This window comes from Mirounga angustirostris, unplaced genomic scaffold (assembly GCF_029215605.1).
Source record: "Mirounga angustirostris isolate CCGP_5_RB_7025 unplaced genomic scaffold, mMirAng1.0.hap1 SCAF_8, whole genome shotgun sequence".
In the NCBI taxonomy this organism is placed as follows: domain Eukaryota; kingdom Metazoa; phylum Chordata; class Mammalia; order Carnivora; family Phocidae; genus Mirounga; species Mirounga angustirostris.
Window position 1 is genome coordinate 64,744,190 of NW_026991716.1, and position 23,490 is coordinate 64,767,679.

At 37.8% G+C, this 23,490-nt stretch overlaps 1 protein-coding gene across 7 annotated transcripts in view; it reads right to left on the reverse strand.

Annotated features, from left to right (window-relative positions):
- Positions 1–6,604: 6,604 nt before the first annotated feature.
- Positions 6,605–23,490, reverse strand: part of FILIP1 (filamin A interacting protein 1) — a 184,776-nt gene continuing 167,890 nt past the window's right edge. For 3 of the 7 annotated variants that reach the window (XR_010413677.1, XR_010413675.1, XR_010413676.1), the window contains 2 exons: positions 15,257–22,924; positions 6,605–9,598 (listed from right to left, as the gene is read on the reverse strand). Coding sequence is in view for 4 of the 7 variants with exons in the window: in XM_045867099.3 (XP_045723055.1) it covers positions 22,718–22,924 (207 nt within the window). In the remaining 3 variants the exon portion in view is untranslated. The remainder of the gene's footprint in view (positions 9,599–15,256; positions 22,925–23,490) is intronic. The other 4 variants (XM_064597782.1, XM_064597780.1, XM_045867099.3 and 1 more) reach the window with 3 other exon arrangements.

The following is a 23,490-nucleotide window of genomic DNA, read 5'->3' on the forward strand; positions in this document are numbered from 1 at the left end:
ATGAGCCCAAATATAAAAGTAAATCCAAAATGATAAAGCAGATGCAAACCCCTTGATCTGAAAAGATGTATATAAATAGCTTTTGACAGGGTAGTTTATATAATAATAATTTTTATTTTGTAGCTCAATTGGTGTGTTCAAGCCACCAAACTAGGTAACGAGAAACATTAAAGAAAAAAATTGAGTAACTATTGAGTAACTTAAAGAATTATGAAGAGGAAACTGAAACTGGTAATTTTTTTTTTTTTTTTGCCCTTTAATAGCTGTCAGATTTATTTATTTATTTATTTATTTATTTATTTATTTATTTAAATTAACATATAATGTATTATTTCAGGGATACAGGTCTGTGATTCATCAGTCTTACACAATTCACAGTACTCACCATATTACATACCCTCCCCAATGTCCATCACCCAGCCACCCCATCCCTCCCACCCCCCACCACTCCAGCAACCCTCAGTCTGTTTCCTGAGATTAAGAGTCTCTTATGGTTTGTCTCCCTCTCTCTCTGGTTTTGTCTTGTTTCATGATGATCCTCTGTCTTGTTTCTCAAATTCTTCATATCAGTGAGATCATATGATAATTGTCTTTCTCTGATTGACTTATTTTACTTAGCATAATACCCTCTAGTTCCATCCACGTCATTGCAAATGGCAAGATTTCATTTTTTGATGGCTGCATAATATTCCATTGTATATATACACTACATCTTCTTTATCCATTCATCTGTTGATGGACATCTAGGCTCTTTCCATAGTTTGGCTATTGTGAATATTGCTGCTATAAATATTGGGGTGCACGTGCTCCTTCGGATCACTACATTTGTATCTTTGGGGTAAATACCCAGTAGTGCAATTGCTGGGTCATAGGGTAGCTCTATTTTCAACTTTTTGAGGAACTTCCATACTGTTTTCCAGAGTGGCTGCACCAGCTTGCATTCCCACCAACAGTGTAGAAGGGTTCCCCTTTCTCCACATCCTCGCCAACATCTGTCGTTTCCTGACTTGTTAATTTTATCCTTTCTGACTGGTGTGAGATGGTATCTCATTGAGGTTTTGATTTGTATTTCCCTGTGAAACTGGTCTTTTTACTGTTTAGCCAAAGTGCCACACAGATTTGCTTGTTAGATTCCTTTGAGTATTTGGTGCTGCTTAAGCTCTCGAGTTTCTAGCCATATTTCAAGCCATTTTGTTCACATGTGTAGCATAACAATGTTTAGGAAAGTTGAAGAGACCTAAAAAATGTACCATAGTTTTTACCAGCATGAGTTTCAGAGAAAGTTCTTAGGGACTCGAAATTGTTTGAATTGTTTTCAGTGACTGGGTAGTATTTTTGCTTGTTTATTTTTGAAGGAAAAAAAATTCCTATTCAGTTAATCATGGCAGCTTACTTTAGAGAACTTTGGTGGGACTAATTCATATTCATGTTTAATTATCTGAGAAGATCTTTAAGGAAAGAATGATAGAGAATTTGTATAATAAATTTAATTTGTTATATTTATTGCATCAGAGATTGGTTCCAACTGACTTTGAAAAATTACTGCTTTTAAAATTGACCTCTTCCTGTATTTTATGTTGTGTATTTATCAAACTTTTTCATGTAGGCATTTAAGAAAATCCTTTTGTTCTCACGAGATTGTCTGATTAGCCTGAGGTCATTGGTGGTGTGATGAGAGGTTTTGCAAGTTCATGAATAATAATCTTAGTCAGTAGTCAGAAATAACAAGTCAAACAAGATATTTTAATGATGAGCCTCCTTAGAGGAAAGAGTAGACAGCTTAAGAACTTTGTTTTGGGAAGGAAATTAAGGTTTCCTTTCTCATAATTCCACACTTTCTTTAAATGAAAAAATATAACTCTAATAGGATTTCAGACTTCATGATTCCCACTGTATAGACTCTCTCAGTTGATTATGTCCCATGGTGCCATGAATTATAGATAAGGTCTTTCCTTCAAATATGATGTTGCCATCTCTGAGTTGACAGCCAACTGACATCTATTATATGTATTATAGTGAAATTATTTTTTAAAGGGAACAGGCAGAGGAAGGAAGAGACTTATTACTCCATGAAAATAGAGAGACACAAGAAAGTAGACCTTTAAAAATGTTTAACCAGGGGTGCTTGGGTGGCTCAGCCAGTTAAGTATCCGACTCGATCTCAGCTCAGGTCTTAATCTCTGGGTCTTAAGTTCAAGCCTCGCATTGGGCTCCACACTGGGCATGGAGCCTACTTTAAAAAAAAAATTTTTTTTTTCATGTTTAACCACTTATAATCACTTTTGGACTATTTTTAGACATACATTTTTCTGTTTCTTCAAGTTTTAAATTATGGGAAGTCTGAGGGGACAGGGAAGGTATGACAGGCATTTCATTATTATTTGTTTTTTGAAACACTTGGGTCACTACTACCTATGAAGTTATTATTTCTTTAAAATAGCTCTAACGTATTCTTGAAAGATGACTTTTCACAAAATGAACTTAAATGTGAAAGTCCATTTCTACTGAGCCCGAGAAAGGAAACACTTTTTTTGTCAATGGAACTAAATGTTTATTTTATTTATTTATTTTTTTCAAAGATTTTATTTATTTATTTGACAGAGAGAGACACAGCGAGAAAGGGAACACAAGCAGGGGGAATGGGAGAGGGAGAAGCAGGCTTCCTGCGGAGCAGGGAGCCCGCTGCGGGGCTCGATCCCAGAAACCTGGGATCATGACCTGAGCCGAAGACAGACGCTTAACAACTGAGCCACGCAGGCGCCCCAGGAACTAAATGTTTATGACAACAAATAACTATGACCTCCTAGACTTCCCTCTGACCAATGCAAGGTGAAGGGAAAAGGTAGGGGTTCAGCAAACTTCCACAACATTTTTATTCTCACTGAATCTTCTGAGAAGAATAATCTGCACTCACTATCTTCAATTCCTAACCTGTCCAACCTACTGCTCCCCCACTTCAGACTCTACTTCAGACCCCACTTCCACTGAAACTGCCTTGCTAATTCCTACTCATCCTTCAAGAACAAGACAGTAGCCAATTTGAGGAATCTTTCTTTGCCCTCAGCTGCACTAAGTTTCTCTCCGAGTTTAAGGCAACTTATACTTACCTCTATCCTTGCACTTACCATAATACTGAGAAATATGTTTATGTCTGTCTTTCCTACTAGATAAAGCTTCTCAGGGTCAGAGACTGCTTTTATTTGTCTCTGTATTTACAACACCTGGAAAAATGCCAAGGTCTTAAAGACATTCAGTAAATCTTGTTGAACTAACCAAACCTACTCTCAACCCAAATTTTAGTGGAAGAGACAACTTGCCAACAAACAATTGAAATATAATGAGGTCAGTTCCATATAAGAAGTGTGCACAAGGGGTTATAGGAGATGCCACACCTCATCCTCTTTATGATGTCAAAAACTAAACTGTGAGGAAATGGGTCCTAAAGTCTGAGTGATATTATGGTTTTCCATGCAGGAAAGAATAGGATCAAAAATAAAAGAACGTAGAGAACGTTGAACCATATACAACACTCATTATTGATGATTTGGAAGACCCCATACCCTGGCTGATCATGTTCTTTTTCTCAAGATCTTAGGTTGTTTCCCTGGAAACCAAGATCTCTGGTACTCCCCAATCTTGAGAGTTAGCTTATACAGTCCATTTGTCCCACCTGTCTACTCGGAACAGTGCTCCATGTGGAAACCAATGCTTGGCCTTTTTGTGAATTGAAAATGACTGAACACACTTTTCTTGGTAAAATGGCATAGGCCATCTAGTGGTCTGATAAGGTGAGGGACCCCTGTCTTTGCCAGGAGCCTATCTTCCCTTAAGATCAGTGATTATTGAGAGTCTTCTTGTTTAATCCAGATACTCTGCATCTAAAATCTTCAGTGGGCACAGAGGTTTCTACAAGGGAAGAATCAGCAGCCAGAACAATTTGGTAAGGAAGATCCTGCATAGAATACCCTGGCTGAAGTACTCCTCCTAGAGGAGCAATTGGGGTTAGGAGTCAGTAGTTGGGTGCCTACAAAACACCCTGCCACTTTGACCAAACATATATCTTGCTGTCAAAGAGGAGAAAGACATGTGCCCTCCAAGCCAGAAAAGTCAAAAATGAAAACGTGATTATGGTCGTGGAAAACGTCTGTGAAGATTGGAGGAAAGGAGATAGGGCAGCTAGAAGAGTGGGAAAAGACCTCTCCCTAGAAGGAATTATATTGCCTTTTGCAAACATTTATCCAGTATCCTGTATTCACTCTGATGAATATGCAAGTCCTGTCTTCAAGAAGCTTACAGTCAAACTCGAGAGACAGCTTTGTACACCAATGCTAGCCAATGTAGGCAGAATGGGAAAATGGACTTCTGAAGAGAAAGAAAAAAATCTTTTCTCCTTAGAGACACTTGTCTCTGAAAGAAATGCTGCAAGTAATGCCAGTGGAAACTAAAGAAGGACTGGTTATCTTAAAAAAAAAAAAAAAAAAAAAAAAGGTGAAACGGGAACTCCAGGGAACTGGGTTCCAACCATTATCTGCGGACAGGTCGCTATGCCTGGAACTATGCAGTCAGTGAGGGTTGCCCCAGTTGAAGGGAGGCCTCAAAGTGTGACAACTTTTATAGGTTCTTGGGATAGCATTAAATACAAATTTCAAAAGTAAATTATTTTTTTTAAAAATTTATTTATTTATTTGACAGAGAGAGACACAACAAGAGAGAGAGCACAAGCAGTGGGAGTGGGAGAGGGAGAAGCAGGCTTCCCACAGAGCAGGGAGCTCGATACTGGGCTTGATCCCAGGACCCTGGGACCATGACCTGAGCTGAAGGCAGACGCTTAACGACTGAGCCACCCAGGCGCCCCTAAAAAGTAAATTTTAATGACATTAAAAAAAAAAAAAAAAGTATAGTGCAATGTGCCCTAGTGCCAACATGCATGGAGCCCAGGGAACTTGCTGCAGTTTCTGCACACGGAAATAGCCTGGGGCTCATTAAAAGTGACTCTCGCCCAGGGCTCAAGGGAACAAATGCATTTGAGCAAATACAGAAAGCCTGAGACCTTCCTCCTCCTGGGAAGTCATAAAATAAACAATGACTTTTGGCCAATGCTCTTAAACCAAGTGCACCCGAGGGGCGCCGCTCCTCCAAATAGAGGCCTCAAACTGCCTTGTGGGCAAGACCCCCAACATCTGCAACTCCCCTGTGGAAAGCATCTTTGTTTAGACAATGTGCTTGCCTGCTTTATTGATATGCAGATCTTTAAACAATAAACAGGAAAAGGCCATTCTTTTGTCCCCAATAAGGCAAAGATAAGTGGGGATTGGCTATAGACCAAAGCTGATAAATAAAAGGGGTCAGAGAATAGTCCCACTGTCACCCCCATCCCACTTTGCTGAAAGCATTACCCAACTGCCTCTCTAGAAGCTGGGCTGTGGCCTGCTGGCAAAACCTCAGGAGCATTTGTTCTACTGAGTAACCTACCTTTAGACTGACAGCAGAAAGCAGTGAAGTAGTATCTGAATATTGACTGACCGCGCATTTGGTGACGATAAAGGGCTGAGGGAAACCCTATAACCAATTCTATCTCTTGCTGTGTAGCAGTGTTCATCCTACTAAATCACACTATGCTTGTAACTCAGTGGAAAAGTATCTCTCATTTTGGCAGATCTGCTGTACCATTTCTGCTTATTCACAGTGAAAAACACCATATTTTTAAGAAAATATGAAATGCAGAAGTGAAAACTATTTTAGAGCAAATGATTTTAAATAAAAAGAGGTGAAGTTTGAATACTCATTTTAAATGATTTTAATTTTATGAATATTATGTTCCAACTCAAAAAAGAATATTGCACAATGTTTTTATATCACAATTGTTATTTTTCTCAATCTCTATAGTGAGATTTTGATAAACATGGTTGACTTTGGAAATAACACAAAGAGAATGTCTTAATTGGCTAAATAATTTCAATAACCTGTGAAGAACTGAAAGCAAGATACTACATTCATATAAAAGACAAGTAGATACCCATAAAATCACTTGGCTGTAGTGAAAAATAATAAACTTCTCATGTACTTAATAAAACTTAAAGGAGACAAAATTGAGAATGCTGTGAAAATACAATGTAACTCCAAAATTTTTCAATGCACTCTTTTGCTTTTGAAAATCCACTCAACTGCAAGACTTTTAAGAATGTCTCTATCACACTGAAGGCTCTTATTTTGGAGAAGCTAACATCTGATGTTTTTTAAACAAAATCTAAATAAATACAATCTGCACCATTAAAAATAACAAAATCTGTGAATGTTAAGGTAAAATTACCCAAATAACATAAATGAAAAAACAACACCAAAAAATAAATGTATTATATCATGGCACCAATAAACATTTCGATTCAAACTTACTAATCTACAGCATTTTGCATTTTCCCTATGTAACAAACACAGTTGTTATCATATAGTTATGGAGTAAATGTTGAAAATTTAAGACAATAAAATATTAGTGTTCACTAAGCAAAGTTAGTTCCATGAAACTCTCCCAATTTTTATGAATTTATTACAATAACTTTTATTGTTTTTCCTCTTTGCCTTCTAATTAGTATTTTTAGCAGGGGGATAGCGCTGGAGTCCAAAGGTGGATATATGCCTCAAGTGCCAGTTTGTGTTGTTGTTGCTGTTTTTAACTCCCATTTTGCATTTTTGTTATTTTTAGAACTATTGCTCATCAAATTCATGAACACGCCCAACTCTTGCTATGTTTTTTATTCATTTCCAGGAAAATTCAACCACAGCATAAAGAGAAAGGATATACACATATTGCATTGTGTGATCCAACATTTATTCTTGCTCTGCCACTGATTTTTAGAACCTGTGAATTATTTCAATAGCGCCGGTATCTTTTTTAATGCTTAAGCTAGTAATTCTACATCATGAATTTTTTGTGTGTGTGGCTGTCCTAAGAGACAATTAATTCTTCACACTTTGTGAACATTCTAGGCATCTAACATCTGGAAAATGTATCCACTATCTTCATCAAGCCCTAAAATTTTATGAAATACTTGAAAAAAATCTGCAGAAGATACCTCAAAAAATACTCTCTTATCAGAAAGAAAGGGGCAAAATAATGGATTAGTTCAGCTGTTGTACCTTAAACTGGAATCATTTCAGAAAATATAATTATTCCATTCAAAACTGATTCCCTTTCATACTGGTGATTGGAGATTTACTTATAATAAAAGATACAGAAATTATGTGAGTCTAGGATGGTGCCAGGATTGCACATGGAGGCAGTTTTTTCAATTGGATGTGGATATTGGGATAGGACTATTTATGATCTTGTTTGTTTATTCATTAGGTAAGGATATAACTATTTGGTGTTTTCACTTTTCTGTTAATTTTTAATCTTTTATTTCAGAACAATTAACTTTTTATTCTTTATTAATTTTACTCATTTGTCACTCAGATTCCATTTGGGTTTAAACAGAGGACTTAATCCCAGCATGAGCAGAAAAAAGCTCAGCATCCATCTAAGTGACTCAGATAGCACCACCATCCTTACTCTGCATTGCAAGTACCAAATTTCATTACAAATTCAAGAGAAATAAAAGCTTCAGATCCAAATAGACATAAATCACTTGTAATATCTTAAAGTCAAGAAGTAAAGTCTTATCCTCTAGCCTTTTCACTATTCATGTACTAAAATTCCCAGAAGTTGAGAAAAAGCTATTTTCTTCAAATGCTAATTTGTGATTTATCAGAATATTTTGCCATCAGAAGTATAAACATAGGCAAACAGGGAACTTAACTGTGTGTCAAAAAAGATAACAATACAAGATAAAAACCCTTTTCTACTTGAAAATGTCATTACAGTTCAGAAACATTTTCAGAAAACAAAACTCATAGCAACAATTTTTTAAATTTTCACACATACACACTCTAGTTTTCTTAATCATTAATCAAAACCCCTGAAAGATATGTGATACATCGACAATCATTCAAGCTAGGACAAGCCTACTGTAGCATTTCTTTTACTTACAAAATCAAACTAATTTTCCATAAAATATAGTTAATTTATAATCTGCCAAATATGATTGCTAATTCCACAAAGTATAACTTAAAACCTTCCAAAGTTACATAGGAGAGGACATTCAATTAATTTTTCTATTCCAGAGACTCAATGTAGACTTGTCTCTATGGGTTTGTAACCTGAATACAAACTGTCAGCTGGAGAAATGGGCCAACAGTGTTACTTGCTTGGTTTTCAGTTATCCATGTGACACTCAGAAGCATTTTCTTTAATCTTGGTAAAGTTCCATCATATATGATTTCTGCATTCAGAAACTGATATGTCAACTCTTCATTTATCTTTAAAGTTATCTTTTTAAAGACCTTATTGAAAACATGTCCACATTAGCAAAGTCTTTTTAAAAACCTGTGTTATTAGGGTTTCAAGTAGACTTTAGATGCACATTTTCATATAAACCTAAATTCAACAGCAGCTCTGATGCTGAGAGTTGAGTATTGCATGTTGTGCTTTTATCTTTAAAGAATATATTCTGCAACCTACATGCTGTTATGAAAATCTATCCAAATCCTGTCTATTAAGAAAAAAAATGTTATCTATCATGGGATTTCTCTTACCATTTTTTTTTTGAAAGATGCAGATATTACCTAGGTCAGTTTTTTATTTTTTGGGCTTTCATTTGGGCAGATTGTGAGAAATATCTTGATACACAGTCCTTATTATAAGTCTTGTACATATAAGCAAACAATGCACACAGAAATATAATTGAACTCTCAGTCGAAGCTATTCCCATAACCCTTACTGGTTAAACTTACATATCTCCTTTTATTAATTTGTTCCATATGAAATTCAATTTATCCAGGGGTTTTGGCACAGAACACTAGATAGGGCAACTTTAAAAACTGGCTTTACGTATTTAAAATTAAACTCTTACATCAACATTATTTATTACTGTTGAACCATGATCAGAATCACAGCATTGTACAAACAATAATAAAACCTCTTCTAGAATCTCCTGCTTCTGTTTTATCTCCTGAATTTACCCCGGGAAATATGCAGAGTGTTGTACTTTCTTTTCCCTCAGAAATAAAAAAGTGATGAAGGAAAATAATGATAGGTTCCCGTTTTGAATGCACCAGTACCAATACTTTGAAGAACTGACAGTGTACTCTATAGATATATGTGCCATAGACTATGAAAAAGGAAACACGTTAGGAAAAAAATCACATTATAAAGTGTATTATAAAAATAAATTACATAGCATGTGCCCATGAACCTAAAAGCTTTGTAAAAGGAAGAGAAATTTATTTTGACACAAAGATTGAATTGCTCTTGCTACCTATTTTCATATTATCAGCAATGCCATTTTCAGCTTTTACATTATTATATCCTCAAAAAAAAAAAATCACTGGAAGTAGAAAATTATTTCCAGTAGTGATCAGTAGCATGGAGGACCTTAGTGATGATGGAGGGCTGTAGAAATACTACTCATTTAACAGGGATTCAGAGGAAGTACACACACCCAGTATGTGCTTGGTTTACCATTTCATCTGGAGTTCATACGTAACTGGTGAATGACGATGCTTTCTATAAAGAAAAGAAAGATACAGCATTTTCAATTAAACTGAAAAATCAGTAGTTTCTGTGAAGATCAATACCACATCATTTCACTAAAAGACTGTAGATGTTAAACAACAAAACAAACAGAAACAGGTACATGAGCCCAATAGCTTTCCCTGCAGTTCCTCACTATTCTTGGGTAATTTCTTTATATTGACATATGTGCTTTATTTCCAAGATTCTTAAAGTCTTTTAGATAACAATGTTTAATATTCTAATAATTTTAGGTGGATTTTACCCAAGGAAAGAACTGAACACAAGGACATTAATTACTACATAATAAACCCCATACTGGGAAACCAGACTATTTTCTAGAAGTAACTCTATTACTCCAGTCATACTCTTTCTAATCTGAGCAATATTCACATATTTTTAATTTCTTTTTTTATGTGTGTGGATTTGAGTTTTAATAAGGAAATATTCATTGTTCTTAAGTCACTAAACACAGATGATTCACATTTATCTTGGACTGCTTCTTTTTGCAAAATTATGTGAATGCCCTTTTTTTTTTTTTAAGATTTTATTTATTTGAGATAGAACAAGAGAAAGTGAATGCAAGCAGGATGGAGGGGCAGAGGGATAGGGAGATGCAGGTTCCCTGCTGAGCAGGGAGCCTGAGGTGGGGCTCAATCCCAGGACCCTAGGATCATGACCTGAGCCCAAGGCAGATGCTTAACCAGCTGAGCCACCCAGGCGCCCCTTATGTATATGCTTTTAAATCTAAATTCATTCTTATAAAAGTAAAAAATATATATACTGAGATAGTACCAGCCATGTTATGGGTGTATGATATTTGTATGTATTTGATTGATTTCATTTTTACCTTAACCTTTATGCCTTCATGAAAATGTATCATTTTTTTTTTCATTCTCTCAATCAAGGACTACTTATTGAGGCTCTCCTACAGCCCATCACTGTGCTAGGCATGGAACTACATAAGTGATCAAAACGAGAAAGAGTCCTGTCATTGTTGAGATTATAAAGAACAAAGCAAAGAAATAACTAAGCTTCAGATGGTTTCTTCACCTGAAAAATGTATTACCTCCCTGACAATACATGGCAGTGTTGTAAGTATAGAAACTAATGACGGGTTTATCAATAACATGAGGAAATTTCCACCTATTATTTTCATTTTAATTTCAAATAATTAATATTTATACTTTATTTTTACTTAAGTAGTTAACATCTAAATAAACATTAATTAAAGCATATTACATCATAGACCTATAGATTTGTGCTAATTATGTACTGTGGATGGTCCTTTCTCAAAGTTTTCTTAATTTGGGTTTATTAACTTTACTTCACTTCATGCTGACCACTAGGTGGCGATATTTCCATTTCTTCCCTCGACCTTTTGATTTGAATTTGGGATAAAACAGCAAAGCAAAGTAAAATGAAATACATAAAGGTTTTATATACTTAATATGAAGGTTTTGTAATGCTTCTAAGACATACATATGATTTTTGGCAATACTACAAACCCTTAAAAATCAACTCATTTTTCTCAATGAAAAATTGTTATAGCTCTAAATTTTTTCAACACCAAAAAATATATCAAAATATTCAGGCAAAAACTAAAAACACTAGTTAAAATATTATGCATTTAAAGATCAGGATCTAAGATTCAAATGCCACTTCCCACTCAACACTTTCTTTTTTAAAATTTCAGTAATAGTTTTCGAAGAGTCAATAGATCTCAAGTCTCCCTAATAGAATTAAAGTATCTTCCCCATTTTCCTCCCTTAAGAAAGCATAGAGAACTTAAATTTAAAAGAGTGAATTCCTGGGGTGCCTGGGTGGCTCAGTTAGTTAAGTGTCTGACTCTTGATCTCTCAGTTGTGAGTTCAAGCCCTGTGTTGGCTACTCAAAAAAGGAAAAAAAGGAAAGAAAAAAAAAGAGTGAAATCCAGAATTGTTCTTATTCTAGATGTAATTCAGAATGGGCAAGCATTTGTTTCCTTACCACAAAATGAGGGTATTAGAGATCATCTCTAAAGTGCCTTGCAATGCTAACATTTTGTGTTACTACTCTCACTTTGAGTATGCAAACCTCTAAATTCCTAGAGTTGCCTTAATCTTAACATGTTGCAATCCTCATAATCATAATAACTTTTCAGAATTAGAATTTTCAGAATTCAGAATTTTCAGTAATTGGGTCCATACATAGAAGAAACAATATCTTCATTGAACCGTTCATTTTATTATTATTATTATTATTATATTTAAATTAGCAAGCTTGTAATATTACATGATACATATATACATATATGTATATATATTAATGCTATTAATCAGATTACATTATTTCTTAAAATGTTTTTAAAGATTTTATTATTTGAGAGAGAGAGCACGAGCTGGGGGAGGGGCAGGGGGGAGGGAGAGGGATAAGCAGACTCCCCGCTAAGCATGGAACCCAACTGGGGGCTGGATTCCAGGACCCTGAGATCATGACCTGAGCTGAAGTCAGATGCTTAACTGACTGAGCCACCCAGGTGCCTCTAATCAGATTGCATTATTAAAAAGATTGTCTCAAAAATACTTGACAATATTAACAGTTTATTTTATTCTACTTTAATAATAAAAGGGGGTATTTCAGGGGCACCTGGGTGGCTGAGTCAGTTAAGCGTCTGCCCTCAGTTCGGGTCATGATCCCAGGGTCCTGGGATAGAGCCCTGCATCGGGCTCCCTTCTCAGCGGGGAGTCTGCTTCTCTCTCTCTCCCTCTGTGTGCTCTCTCTCTCTCTCTCAAATAAATAAATAAATCCTTTTAAAAAGAGGGTATTTCATATTTATACACATAAACTTTATTTAAAGGAATACAATTAAACCCAAATTATTTTGTTTTATACACATGGAGACATAGTTCACCTTGTTTCCAGAGATTGTGAGAAAAGATCTATATGATAGAAGATCTATTTTAATTGAAACTTATTAAACATATTTATTAAATCTATGCTTGCTTATTATCTATGTTTTCCCCAAATCTGTAAGCTGACTCAGAAAAGAATCACCCTGCCAATATACAAAATTGTGAGAGAGAAAAAATTTTGCTTTAAGCCATTAGATTTTGAGGTGACTCATTACACAGCAAAACTGTCTGATGCATACAGAGTCCTTGGTTGCTGGCAAAAAAAAAAAAATGCTTCAGGGATTATGCCATTAGTTAAGTTTTTTTTTAAAGGGCAGAGTTAGACAAACCATAAGAGACTCTTAATTGCAGGAAACAAACTGCGGGTTGTTGGAGTGGTGGGATGTGGGAGGGATGGGGTGGCTGGGTGATGGACATTGGGGAGGGTATGTGCTATGGTGAGTGCTGTGAATTGTATAAGACTGATGAATCACAGACCTGTACCCCTGAAACAAATAATACATTATATGTTAATAAAAAAAAGGGGGGCAGAGTTTCCAAGTTTCTCCCTGGCTTTTTTTTTTATGGTTTAATACAATAAAATAATTTATAAATTTTACTGAAGTTGCAAAGTCAGTGAGCAAATCTTATTCCATTTCTTACTCTGTCTTCATTTCATCTCAGAAATAAGACCCAAATATAGGTTATTTGGGGCCTCTAAAGTAACCTGAGTAAAATCAGGTATAATTTTCTATTAACTTTTCTCTTTTTACAATTACCATTTTTCTGATATTAGTAATTTGTAGAGTATGTAACAGGCAGGTTGAGACCAAAGGCCATAGTTAATTTCCACCTCTATAAGCAAACTCAAAATAGCAAAGCACTTAAATTTAGGGCTCTCTGATGTGCAAACATTTAAGAACATCATTTCTTTTTTCCTAATTGGAAGAAGGAAAAACCTCTAAATCTTAATCAGCATACACATATGGGGACATTGGGTTTTTATGTATTTCTAACATTAACAGTTTACTGAAAGTACTTACACTTTCCTCTGTATGTTCCTCTCAAGTGTTATCTTGATATTTTCTCCTTAAGAAACTTTGGATAACACATTAATACATTATTTGTGATTATGATATTATTGTGAAATGATGCTTCACAATAATATGAATTCATTCTTTTAGTACACTAGCTCTTAGCAAATGGTCCACAGAAAGGAAATTTAACATATTATCAATTCCTAATTATACTTGACTTCTGACCTTACTATTCATCCTCCTTTGGTGGTAACCCAAAACTACTGGCCAGCCAGATGACTTGAGATCCAAAGTTGTATATGTAAGCTGGGATTTGGGGAGAAATTTGGGGGAGACTCTCAAGTGCTAGAGTGGGGCAACATGGCAACAAATTGTGAGTCTGGTTCCTCCCAGGAGAGCTCCTTGGCTGTGGAGTCGGAAAGATGTACTCCCTGGAAAGTCAATGCCTTCCTCCCAAGCAATACATATGCTTATACTCTGCCAAACTCTCTGCAAGGGGACACTTGAGCTCTGAATTTTAAAAATCTATTCTAGTAAATGAGACAAGATCACTTTAATAGATAGCCTTTAAGCTCACACCCTGAAGACTAAGAGAGTAGAAGTTCAACTTATAGTAGGACTTTGCGTCCACAAAGGAAGTCTATTTCATACACAGGAAACTGCATACCAAATTATACAGAAAACATTTCCTCTTGGATTTTGCATCAGTTTGGCTGGCTTATGACCTGCTTTCCGGGTTCCATGCCTCCCTACTCCCCATGGGCTCTGCCTGAAAGGCAGTGCCCAGGCTTAGAGCTGTGTTGTTCTTCCTCTCCACTAGCTACTAAACCCCAGCTTTAATATGTTGTCCACAGAGTCATTTATTCACCTGCAAAAATGTCCTAGACCTTTTAGAAAGAAGTAGGAATGCCTAGATACTATTTACTTTTAAGGTTCTCATTTTAATAAACTGCTTTGGTATTCAGTCCCGTTATTATTACATTCAGAAATTAATCAGAGTCCTGATAAAACATCTGTTTTAAATAGGAAGTCCAATAAACTTCCTCTGTTGACTTGGACTTGTATTCCCTCTTTTGGATTCAGCTCAGCTAATTAAAAATACTTCCACTAATCAGTTCTGTCATTTGCTTCAGGAAACTTTTGACCCAGATGATATACACTCTCTTGGGGTTTCTCAACCTTCTAATAGTTTATTTGCTTCCTTCCAAAACATTTCCCACTCCATCATCAGCCCAAATCATCCCCTTACCTCTACAGGTTGCAGGAATTACCAATAATCAGTTATGACTGGTAACTTCTTTTTTAGGCAAGCTAATCCTTATCTCTCAAATAGTTCACTGTTTCCAGATACAAGCAAATTGGAACTAATTATCATCCCACATATAACATTAACTATAAATAGGAACTCAACAGTGGAAAAATAGTTAACTATTTGAGCCAAGAATGCTTAGGTTCTACCCTTTTGGACACAGATGCTAAATGCCTAGCGTTGATCTCAGTCTATGTCTCAGTCTATGGCTGGCCACAAAATCACGTGGAAAATAACATTGTATGTGAAAGTTGGGAAGGGCCTTGTGCTTTTTAGATAAGGACAACAATATTCATCAAAGTACTGTTATGATAACTTTGACACATATAGTTTCTATGTAGATATCTTAATATCTCAAAATCCTTTGGCAGTATTATTTTGGCCCAATACGTGTGGGTATTTTAGTCTATATATGAATATATACTTTGCTTACCTGAAGTTGTTTCATCATATGAAATAATGAGTAATGTACAGAAAATCTGGCATCATCATTAGTAAGATGGTTAGACATCTCTAAGCCTTGGGGCTTTCTTGTTTTGTTCTTGGTCTTGGTTTTGTTTTCATCTTTAATAAGAGAGATAATTATCTTCTTGACCTCTAAAGTCTGGTTCAGCTGTTACCAGCCCTTGATTTTGCAATTCTGACCATCATACATACATAACATTAGCACACGTAGAGAGGCCAAAACTATATTTGCCAGATAAGCAATTATTTACTAGTTCTTAGGAAAAGTGTTATGGTAGAATGTTTTAAGTTGCTTACTAAATAGTGAAGCCTATCATATTATGACTATAAGGAGGAATGCCAGAATCATAAAAGGTTATAGCTAAATGCTAAACCATAAGTCAAAGTAAGGCGATTTGCCAAAGGTCACACAACCTTACTCTGGTCTCCTGGTTTTCAGTTCTAGCTCAGGTATCTAGGCATTGTTCAGCAATCCACTTTCTCTGGATGTTCACCTTAATATCTATCCTAAATCTGAAGTCTGCTTATTGGTGGTGGTGTTTGGTTTTTCAAAACAAGAGCCTCTCCTGACCTATTTTTTTTAAAAGATTTTATTTATTTGAGAGAGAGAGAGAGCATGTGAGCAGGGTGGGGGGAAGGTGCAGAGACAGAGAATCTCAAGCAGACTCCTCACTGAGCATGGAGCCTGATGCAGGGCTTGATCCCACGACCCTGAGATCATGACTTGAGCCAAAACCAGGAGTCAGACGTTTAACCGACTGAGCCACCCAGGTGCCCCCTGACCTATTGTAGAAGGTCCTTCATGAACCTGAAGAGCATGATAAATCACTTGAAATTTTCTCTTTCCAGAAGTGTCTTTCATGTCCCTCCAGGGGAGTTAAAGAGGGTGAGGAAAGAGCAATTCATAATTCATTCAAGTATGTTTGTATGTCACAGAAAGCTCTCAACCCCCTTAGTTCTCCACATATGTGATGGCTTCAGAGATGACAACTCCTCAGTCCAGGATCCCTGGCTGTTCTGCACCCATTATGGGCCTATAGTGCCTTGGAAGGGAAAGATGTAACTTACACTATCCAGAATGGTGATACGTGAATTTCCTCTAATTTTACCATCTTTTTATTTCCATGTTCCCACGCATGATTTGTCAGGACCCTCCACATCATTCTCACAGGTTTGCATTGCAGACAAAGGGAGGAAGCGAGAAATGAGAATAACTCTTTCTTCTCTAGCCTCCAGCCATCCTTCAAGTTCTGGTTTTCTTTCTCTACAGTAAGTGCCAAGTTTTTTACAGAAACAGACAGGCTTTAAACCCCAGGTTAGATTGTGAAATAATGGCTTTTCTCTCTAGTAGAGACAAGGTTTTTGAAAGAAATTTTGAACAGAGATAGACACAACCACCAGAAGGAAAAGTAGGGAGAAGGGACAAAGTGAACAAGTCAAGGAAAGGTGACCTGGCCTGGTATGCAAGCCATTCGGTCTGCTTGGGGGGCAGGAGTCCAGGCACGGAAAAGGAAAGGGGAGGGATGCTCATAGAGCAGGGAGAGAGAGAGAGCCCAGTCACAGAGAGCCTCAAGGGCCATATGGAGGAGTTGGTGCTATGTTCTATAGGTAATGAGGAACCTTTGGAGGGTTTTCAAATAGGGGAGTGATACAATCAATTTGAACTTTGGAAAACAAAATGAAGAATGAATCTGAGAGTTTTGAGGCTAGAGATTATGAGACCAATTAGGGGGCATATTGGAGTAATCCAGATGAGAAGTAATTAAAACCTCAACTCAGGCAGTAGCAAGGAAAATGGAGATGTGGGTTCAGCTGATAGAGGCATTAGGGGGTTAGACTATGAGACTTGCTTGATGAGTGGACTTGACAGGTGAAGGAGGAGGAGAGGCCTAAAATGGCTACCAGGCTTCTTGCTTGGGTGATTGGGTAGATCAGGATACCCTTGCTGAGATGCAGAATAGTAAGAGGAGGAGAAGACTTGACGAGGGTTGGAGGAGGTGTTGAGAACTGCTTTTAGACAAGTTAAGTTGGAGATATACAGTACAAAGTTGGAGATAGAGGATTGGTAGCCATCAACATATGGGTGATAATTGAAGCTATGGGAGTGCATAAAATGAGCGTGTAGTGTAGGTAACTGGCAGAGATGAGGGGAACAGTGACCCTTAGATTGTATGCATAAAATAAGGTGTCAGCAAGGGAGACCAAGGTGGAGCGGTCAGAGAGATCAAAGGAAAACCAAAAGAGATTAGATGTCTTAGTCACCCTTACCAGAGACCCAGGGTTTATTTTTCCAGGAAAAACAAACAAACAAAAAAACTGACCTAAGCAGTTCTACTAGACCCAAGTATATGAATGGTCAGCATAGACTGAGTGCAGGGGAATAAAAATGTTTGCACACTTTACTGTAAGATTCTCCATCTCACTTCCCTTGATCTATCCCCAGAATACAGGTAGCCCACCCCAAGGAAGTTACTGAAGGATTTTTTTCTTTAGAAACTCCTAAAAGATATATAGTTGACCCTTGATCAACATAAGTTTGAACTGTGCAGGTCCATTTATATGTGGATTGTTTACAATAAATACAGTAATTCAATAAATACAGTATTGTTTTCAATAAATACAGTATACAAATATACTATAAATGTGCTTTATCTTCCTTGTGATTTTCTTAATATTTTATTGTCTCTACTTTACTGTAAGAATACAATATATAATACATGTAACATATGATGTATGTGTTAATTGACTGTGTATGCAATTGGTAAGCCTTCCAGTCAACTGTAGGCTCTTGGTAGTTAAGTTTTGGGGGAGTCAAAATTTACACTGTGCTGGGGGTTAGCACCATCAACTCCCATGTTATTCAGGGGTCAAATGTACTTCAAGAGAGATAGATATACAGACAGGTGTGTAAGCAAAAGAAGTAGAAGAAGAAATCCAGGGAACAGAGGATTCAACTTAGGCAAAAGAACAATAGGACAAGAGCCTTACCTGGCCTAGAGCATGACCAGTCCAGACTAAGTAGGGAAGCAGAGGGCTAACATAGGAAACTAAGGAGCTGAACTAGGAAAGCCTCCAGGTAAAAATAAGAAACTGACGTATTTAAGTGTTTGGAAAAATTACTGATAGGTGTTTGGCAGATCTATTGGAGCATTTGGAAAAAATAAAGATAGATACATAGAAAACCAAGCAGATGAAAAATTACAATACTTATTCTATTGAAGGGTGAAAGGAGTAAGAGGAAGGGAACACAAACATGGTATACTATTTGGCTCAGCAGGAACAATATTTTTTTATTTTTTTTAAGATTTTATTTTTAAGTAATCTCTACCCACAACGTGATCTTGAACCCACAACCCCAAGATCAAGAGTCGTGAGCTCCACCAACTGAGCCAGCCAGGCACCCCAACAGGGAACAACATTTAAATTTACACTGTAAACTTATAAATATATAAATGCTGACTGATGATTTATCAAAAAATTTGTGTTGTAATCATATTGGGAGGATGGGGAAAAGGGAAAGAGGGGACATGCGAGAGTGCTACATCCTCAACCATCAAAACATAAAGGAAAGGGGTACCTCGGTGTTAAGCGTCTGCCTTCTGCTCAGGTCATGATCTCAGGGTCCTGCTCAGCAGGGAGTCTGCTTCTCCCTCTCCCTCCTCCCCTCCCCCCACTTCGTGCTCTCTCTTTCTCTCTCTCTCTCAGATAAACAAATAAAATCTTTTTTGAAAAAAATAATGATTGATAAATAAAGAGTACAAGTATATTATTTAGAAATATGTAGACAAATATCAGAAGAAACAGTTAAGGGTTAGGAATGATTTTCTCCTGGGAGTCAGACTGAGGGAAAAGAGGGGTGAGATCAGGAACAGCTGTTTTCATTTTCTTTTAGTGCTGGCTGATAGTTTAACTCCGTATTTAATAAAAATTTAAAGAGCAAGTTGAAGAATAAATGGAAATGTAGAAGTGGAGGCAGAAAAGGTCAAGTGTTCTGTCCGTGGCTTAACCGGCAGCCCCTAGAGAGGACTGAGCAGCTGAGGGAGGAATTGTGCTCAAATGGAAGAGTCCGGAGCACATTTATATCCTGTGTGCAACTAGTCAGATAAAAAGGAGAAACTGAAATAGCCGAGGATGAGAACATAAGCAATCATGAGACCCTGGAGGATGGAGGAGGAGGTAGGAGGGCAACACTGAACTTCATCCAGGTTGGGGAAATTTTGGAATTGTATGTTCCTGTTTACTGGGAAGCCCCTCTGTGCCCAACCTGTTACCTCTTCCTTTCTCTCTGCCCTCCAGCCTCCCACCTAAGTGCCTTCTTCTTATCTAATGTCCCTGGGGCTTTTCTGATCAGGAAAGTCTCATGCTTTCCTCAGTGTTCCAAATCTCTGAGGGAATGAGAAATTCAAATCTTTGTACATCCTATATTCTTGGACATGTTTTCATTTCCCTGAAGCTACACTCTTCCCACACTACACATCAAAGGCATCCCTTCCCTTCTTTCTTGAAGACGTTCAAGTGAGACATCTAGTAAGACCTACCCTTAATGAATACACGAACATCTCTAGAGTCTAGTTGCCACCCATTCGCTTGCCCTCATTGAAAACATAATAAAAATGCCAGTAGAAACCGAAGGACTCTGTTTAAGCAAGTGACCTAGACAGGAAGGTTATTTTCAAGAAAGGATAAACACCCTTAGGGTCATGTCCCATACAGGAACACTTCTCGTACCACACATGCTAAATGGCCACCACCATACTGTGCTGAAATAGTCAACCCATGAAAATTCCTCTCTGGAGGGGAAGCCCAGGGCTTCTGTAGCCTACAGATTATGCCCTGCACACCCCCAGGGGGAGCCACCCCATTGAAATCTATGGAAATGGCCCTCCCTCCCCTGCCTTGGGTGGGACCTGAGCAACAGCTATACACAGCAGCCTTGGTGAGCCCTTTTACTGCACGATGCTATGTTCCAGGACAGGGAAAAGACTCTAGCTTTTAATCCCATTCACTCTTATAAAAGCACATTAAGCTGCATCACGAAAACATCATCCTCACAATTAGAAGCTGGAATTGGAGTGCATTTAATCCTCCACTTCCTATCCCCAGTGGATTTCATTTCCAATATGTGGTTTAAACCAAAGCTATCCAATAAATGTAGAGTTGGTTCTAAAATTACAAAGAAAAACTGCCATGGCTGCTCTTTACCATTTCTGAAAAGTGAATATGTGTTGCTCTGCCAAGTTCTCTTAGCAGTTGTACTTCGTAGGTGGCTCTCTTCCAGCATCCAGATGTATAAACATCCTGTACACGCACTGTTCAGCCCCTCAGAGCACTCTCCCTGCAGATGGTATGGACTTCCCGGCAGAAACGACATAAGCATGTTGTGAGCAGGGAACAGCAAAAGACAGCAGCGGTGACAATAGATTGTGATAAAAGTCACTGGAGAATGACAGGTAGAGTCAGGAGGAGCACAGTGTCTCCTTCTTTTGACACTGCTCACATACAGTATGTTACATCACAGTAGCACTAAATACTCTCAATGCCAAGGAGGCATTTGAAAAACAGAGAATGTCTTTGTTTGTCCAAGGGATGGATGTGTACTTTACAAAAGGGGAAAATTTCCTCTTAAAAATAGGCAAGTCAATATTGGAAATGGAAAGATCTCTTGTTTACACTTGTTCAAAATCACATTTTATAAAATCTTTTTTCTCAGTCTCTCTCCTTCTACCTTGAAATCCCACTATTATAGCATGTCTCCTACGGTTATTCAACATCTCTTAATACATATGCTGAGAACTGATGAGCTGTAGGCAATAGAGACCTGATTAAAAAGAATATGAATTCTGCAAGGCATCCACCACCGTCATATCCGATTGAAGTCCAAGTTCTACAAGAGCTAGGAAATCCAGTGTGGAAAGAACTCAGAGAAGAGCCTCTTTATCACAAAGCTTGATGATTTGATGATTAAAGCTAAATCATATTTTTTTTTTAAAAAAAAACAACTATCTTTTTTTTTTTAAAGAACAACTATCTTTCCCCAAATATCAGAGGCAGGGACTATCCAAATAATCTTGGAATTCTCACAATTCAGAAGTGGAAAAATAACAACCTGTAACTTTGTAGTTATTGTATTTTTATAAAGTTCACTCAATTGGCTTAAGAGTTTTGACAAAGGTGCTGCCTACACGAGATCTCAGATGCTAAGCTGCGGGTTATTAGCCTTGAGCTCATTTGTGGTTATTTGACAGGAAGCACAATGTCCACTTCAATAACATGGTTAATCTCACAAAGACACCTGGCATTTTGCATTCACAGTTTCATGCTTATTAAAACATGCTTGAAATGAATGAAAATGATACAAAGATAAGTAAAACTGACAGGAATAATAATTCACTTCACCACACCACACCACACACACACACACACACACACACACACACACACTCATGAACTAGTTCTATATTTCCAAGTAAAGTCCACACTCAACTGAGGAAAATATTTGAATTCAATTAAGCTATGCATGATGTCATTTTTTTTCTTGGCGTTAATGTATCCCAATTACTTTCTTCTATTTTCTATCCATTACAACCTTGGTTGAGGTTGTAATGGGTAGAAGGGCCATTTGGCAGCTCTATTCAAACGGCTCCATAATTTAAATCAATTGCACACTTGAATAGAGCATGAGTTTGACATTAATGGTTCAAAAATTATTGTCCATAAAATTCTGGGAATGTTTTGGAGATGGCCAAAACCCCTATAATACACACAGACACACACAAATAAGTAAAACTCTGTTTTTAGGAATCCATATTTCATTTCCATTTTATTTCACATTCAAATTATTTCCTGAAATCATCCCAGAGGCTTTTGTTTTTGCAAAACTTTAAGGGTCCAGGCCCTGTGATAGCTAGGAGATGTTTTTTTCCAGCACATGAAGCAAATTCGGGATTTAATAGAGGCAAATGACAACTGTTAAGCTATTTCCTATTTCATAATAGAATTTCTGAAAAATCAATTCTTGTGGAACAAGGCCTATTAAATTTGATTTACAATTAGGAAATATGGGATCTGGCTCTGGAGAGGATGAGACCCAGCCCCCATATCTTACTGACATCAAGAGACCGAGGCTCAGGCGGGCTACCCGCCGGGCCCACTTTCTAGAAGCAATAATGGGACTAGAAGTCAGCCCTGCCCCAGGCCCGGCATCCTCAACAGAGCAGCCAGCAAGCAGCAGTTCTGCTAGTTCGTTCTTTTCTCTGGCATCGAAACACATTTACAAAATAGGAAAGACACATGGCTATTAGTGGATTACTTTATAAACAAGATCTTTAAAACGGAGGTTAGTGCACGTAAGGAGGTGGCACAAACAGATGAAGGTCGGTGTTCATGGCAGCAGGAGCATTGGCACGACATACCCCCTCAGCCACTGCCCTCAGCCCTTCCCCCCTCCGAGAGAGGTAGCGCTGCCGGCCGCAGATTTCTTCAGCTCTATTTTCATAGACTGAGTCTCAGCTCGAGGCTCGAATTTGGTCAGATTTCCTGCTCCTGGGGCTGCCACTACTGGCTTTCCTGCTTTCATACCTTTTGACATAGGAATGCGGGTGGGGGTAGGTCGCTGGGATGACCCGTCTTGTCCTGACTGCAAGAGAGGAGAGACAGACACAAGGGAGATGTCGGTGAGTTTCCGCCCGGATTTGCCATCAACCTGAACATCAGCAGGACAGGAATGCCCACGGATGACCGTTCCCCAGGTAACACTGTTAGGAACGTGGAGTTGGGATCTCATCCATGCTGACTGCCTCCTCTTCGCTGTCCTGAAACATCTACGCCAGACCTCCTCCTTTTCTCAAGCCCCTGACCTGCTTCCTCTACCCTTCCTGAAGCGACCTTAACTCCTACTTCACAGAGAAAATACAGCCACCTGGCATCAACTCAGGCAACTTTACTCCCACTGTCCCCCAAATTATCTCTACTTTCTTTAGATGAAGCAGCTCTCCCCTCGCCTCTTAATGATGCCAGACTCTTCTCATTTTTCCCGTCACTGCTGGCCATACCCTTCTTCTTGAAGTTCTCCTAAAACTCTCTCGCTGTGATATGTTCTTACTGGAGTCTCACCCATTCGCCTCCTGTCTCTGATGACTCCTATCCAATGTCTTGTTGGCTCCTTGGCCTAGCTTGCCTTTCTTCTAAATGTGGGTGTCACCA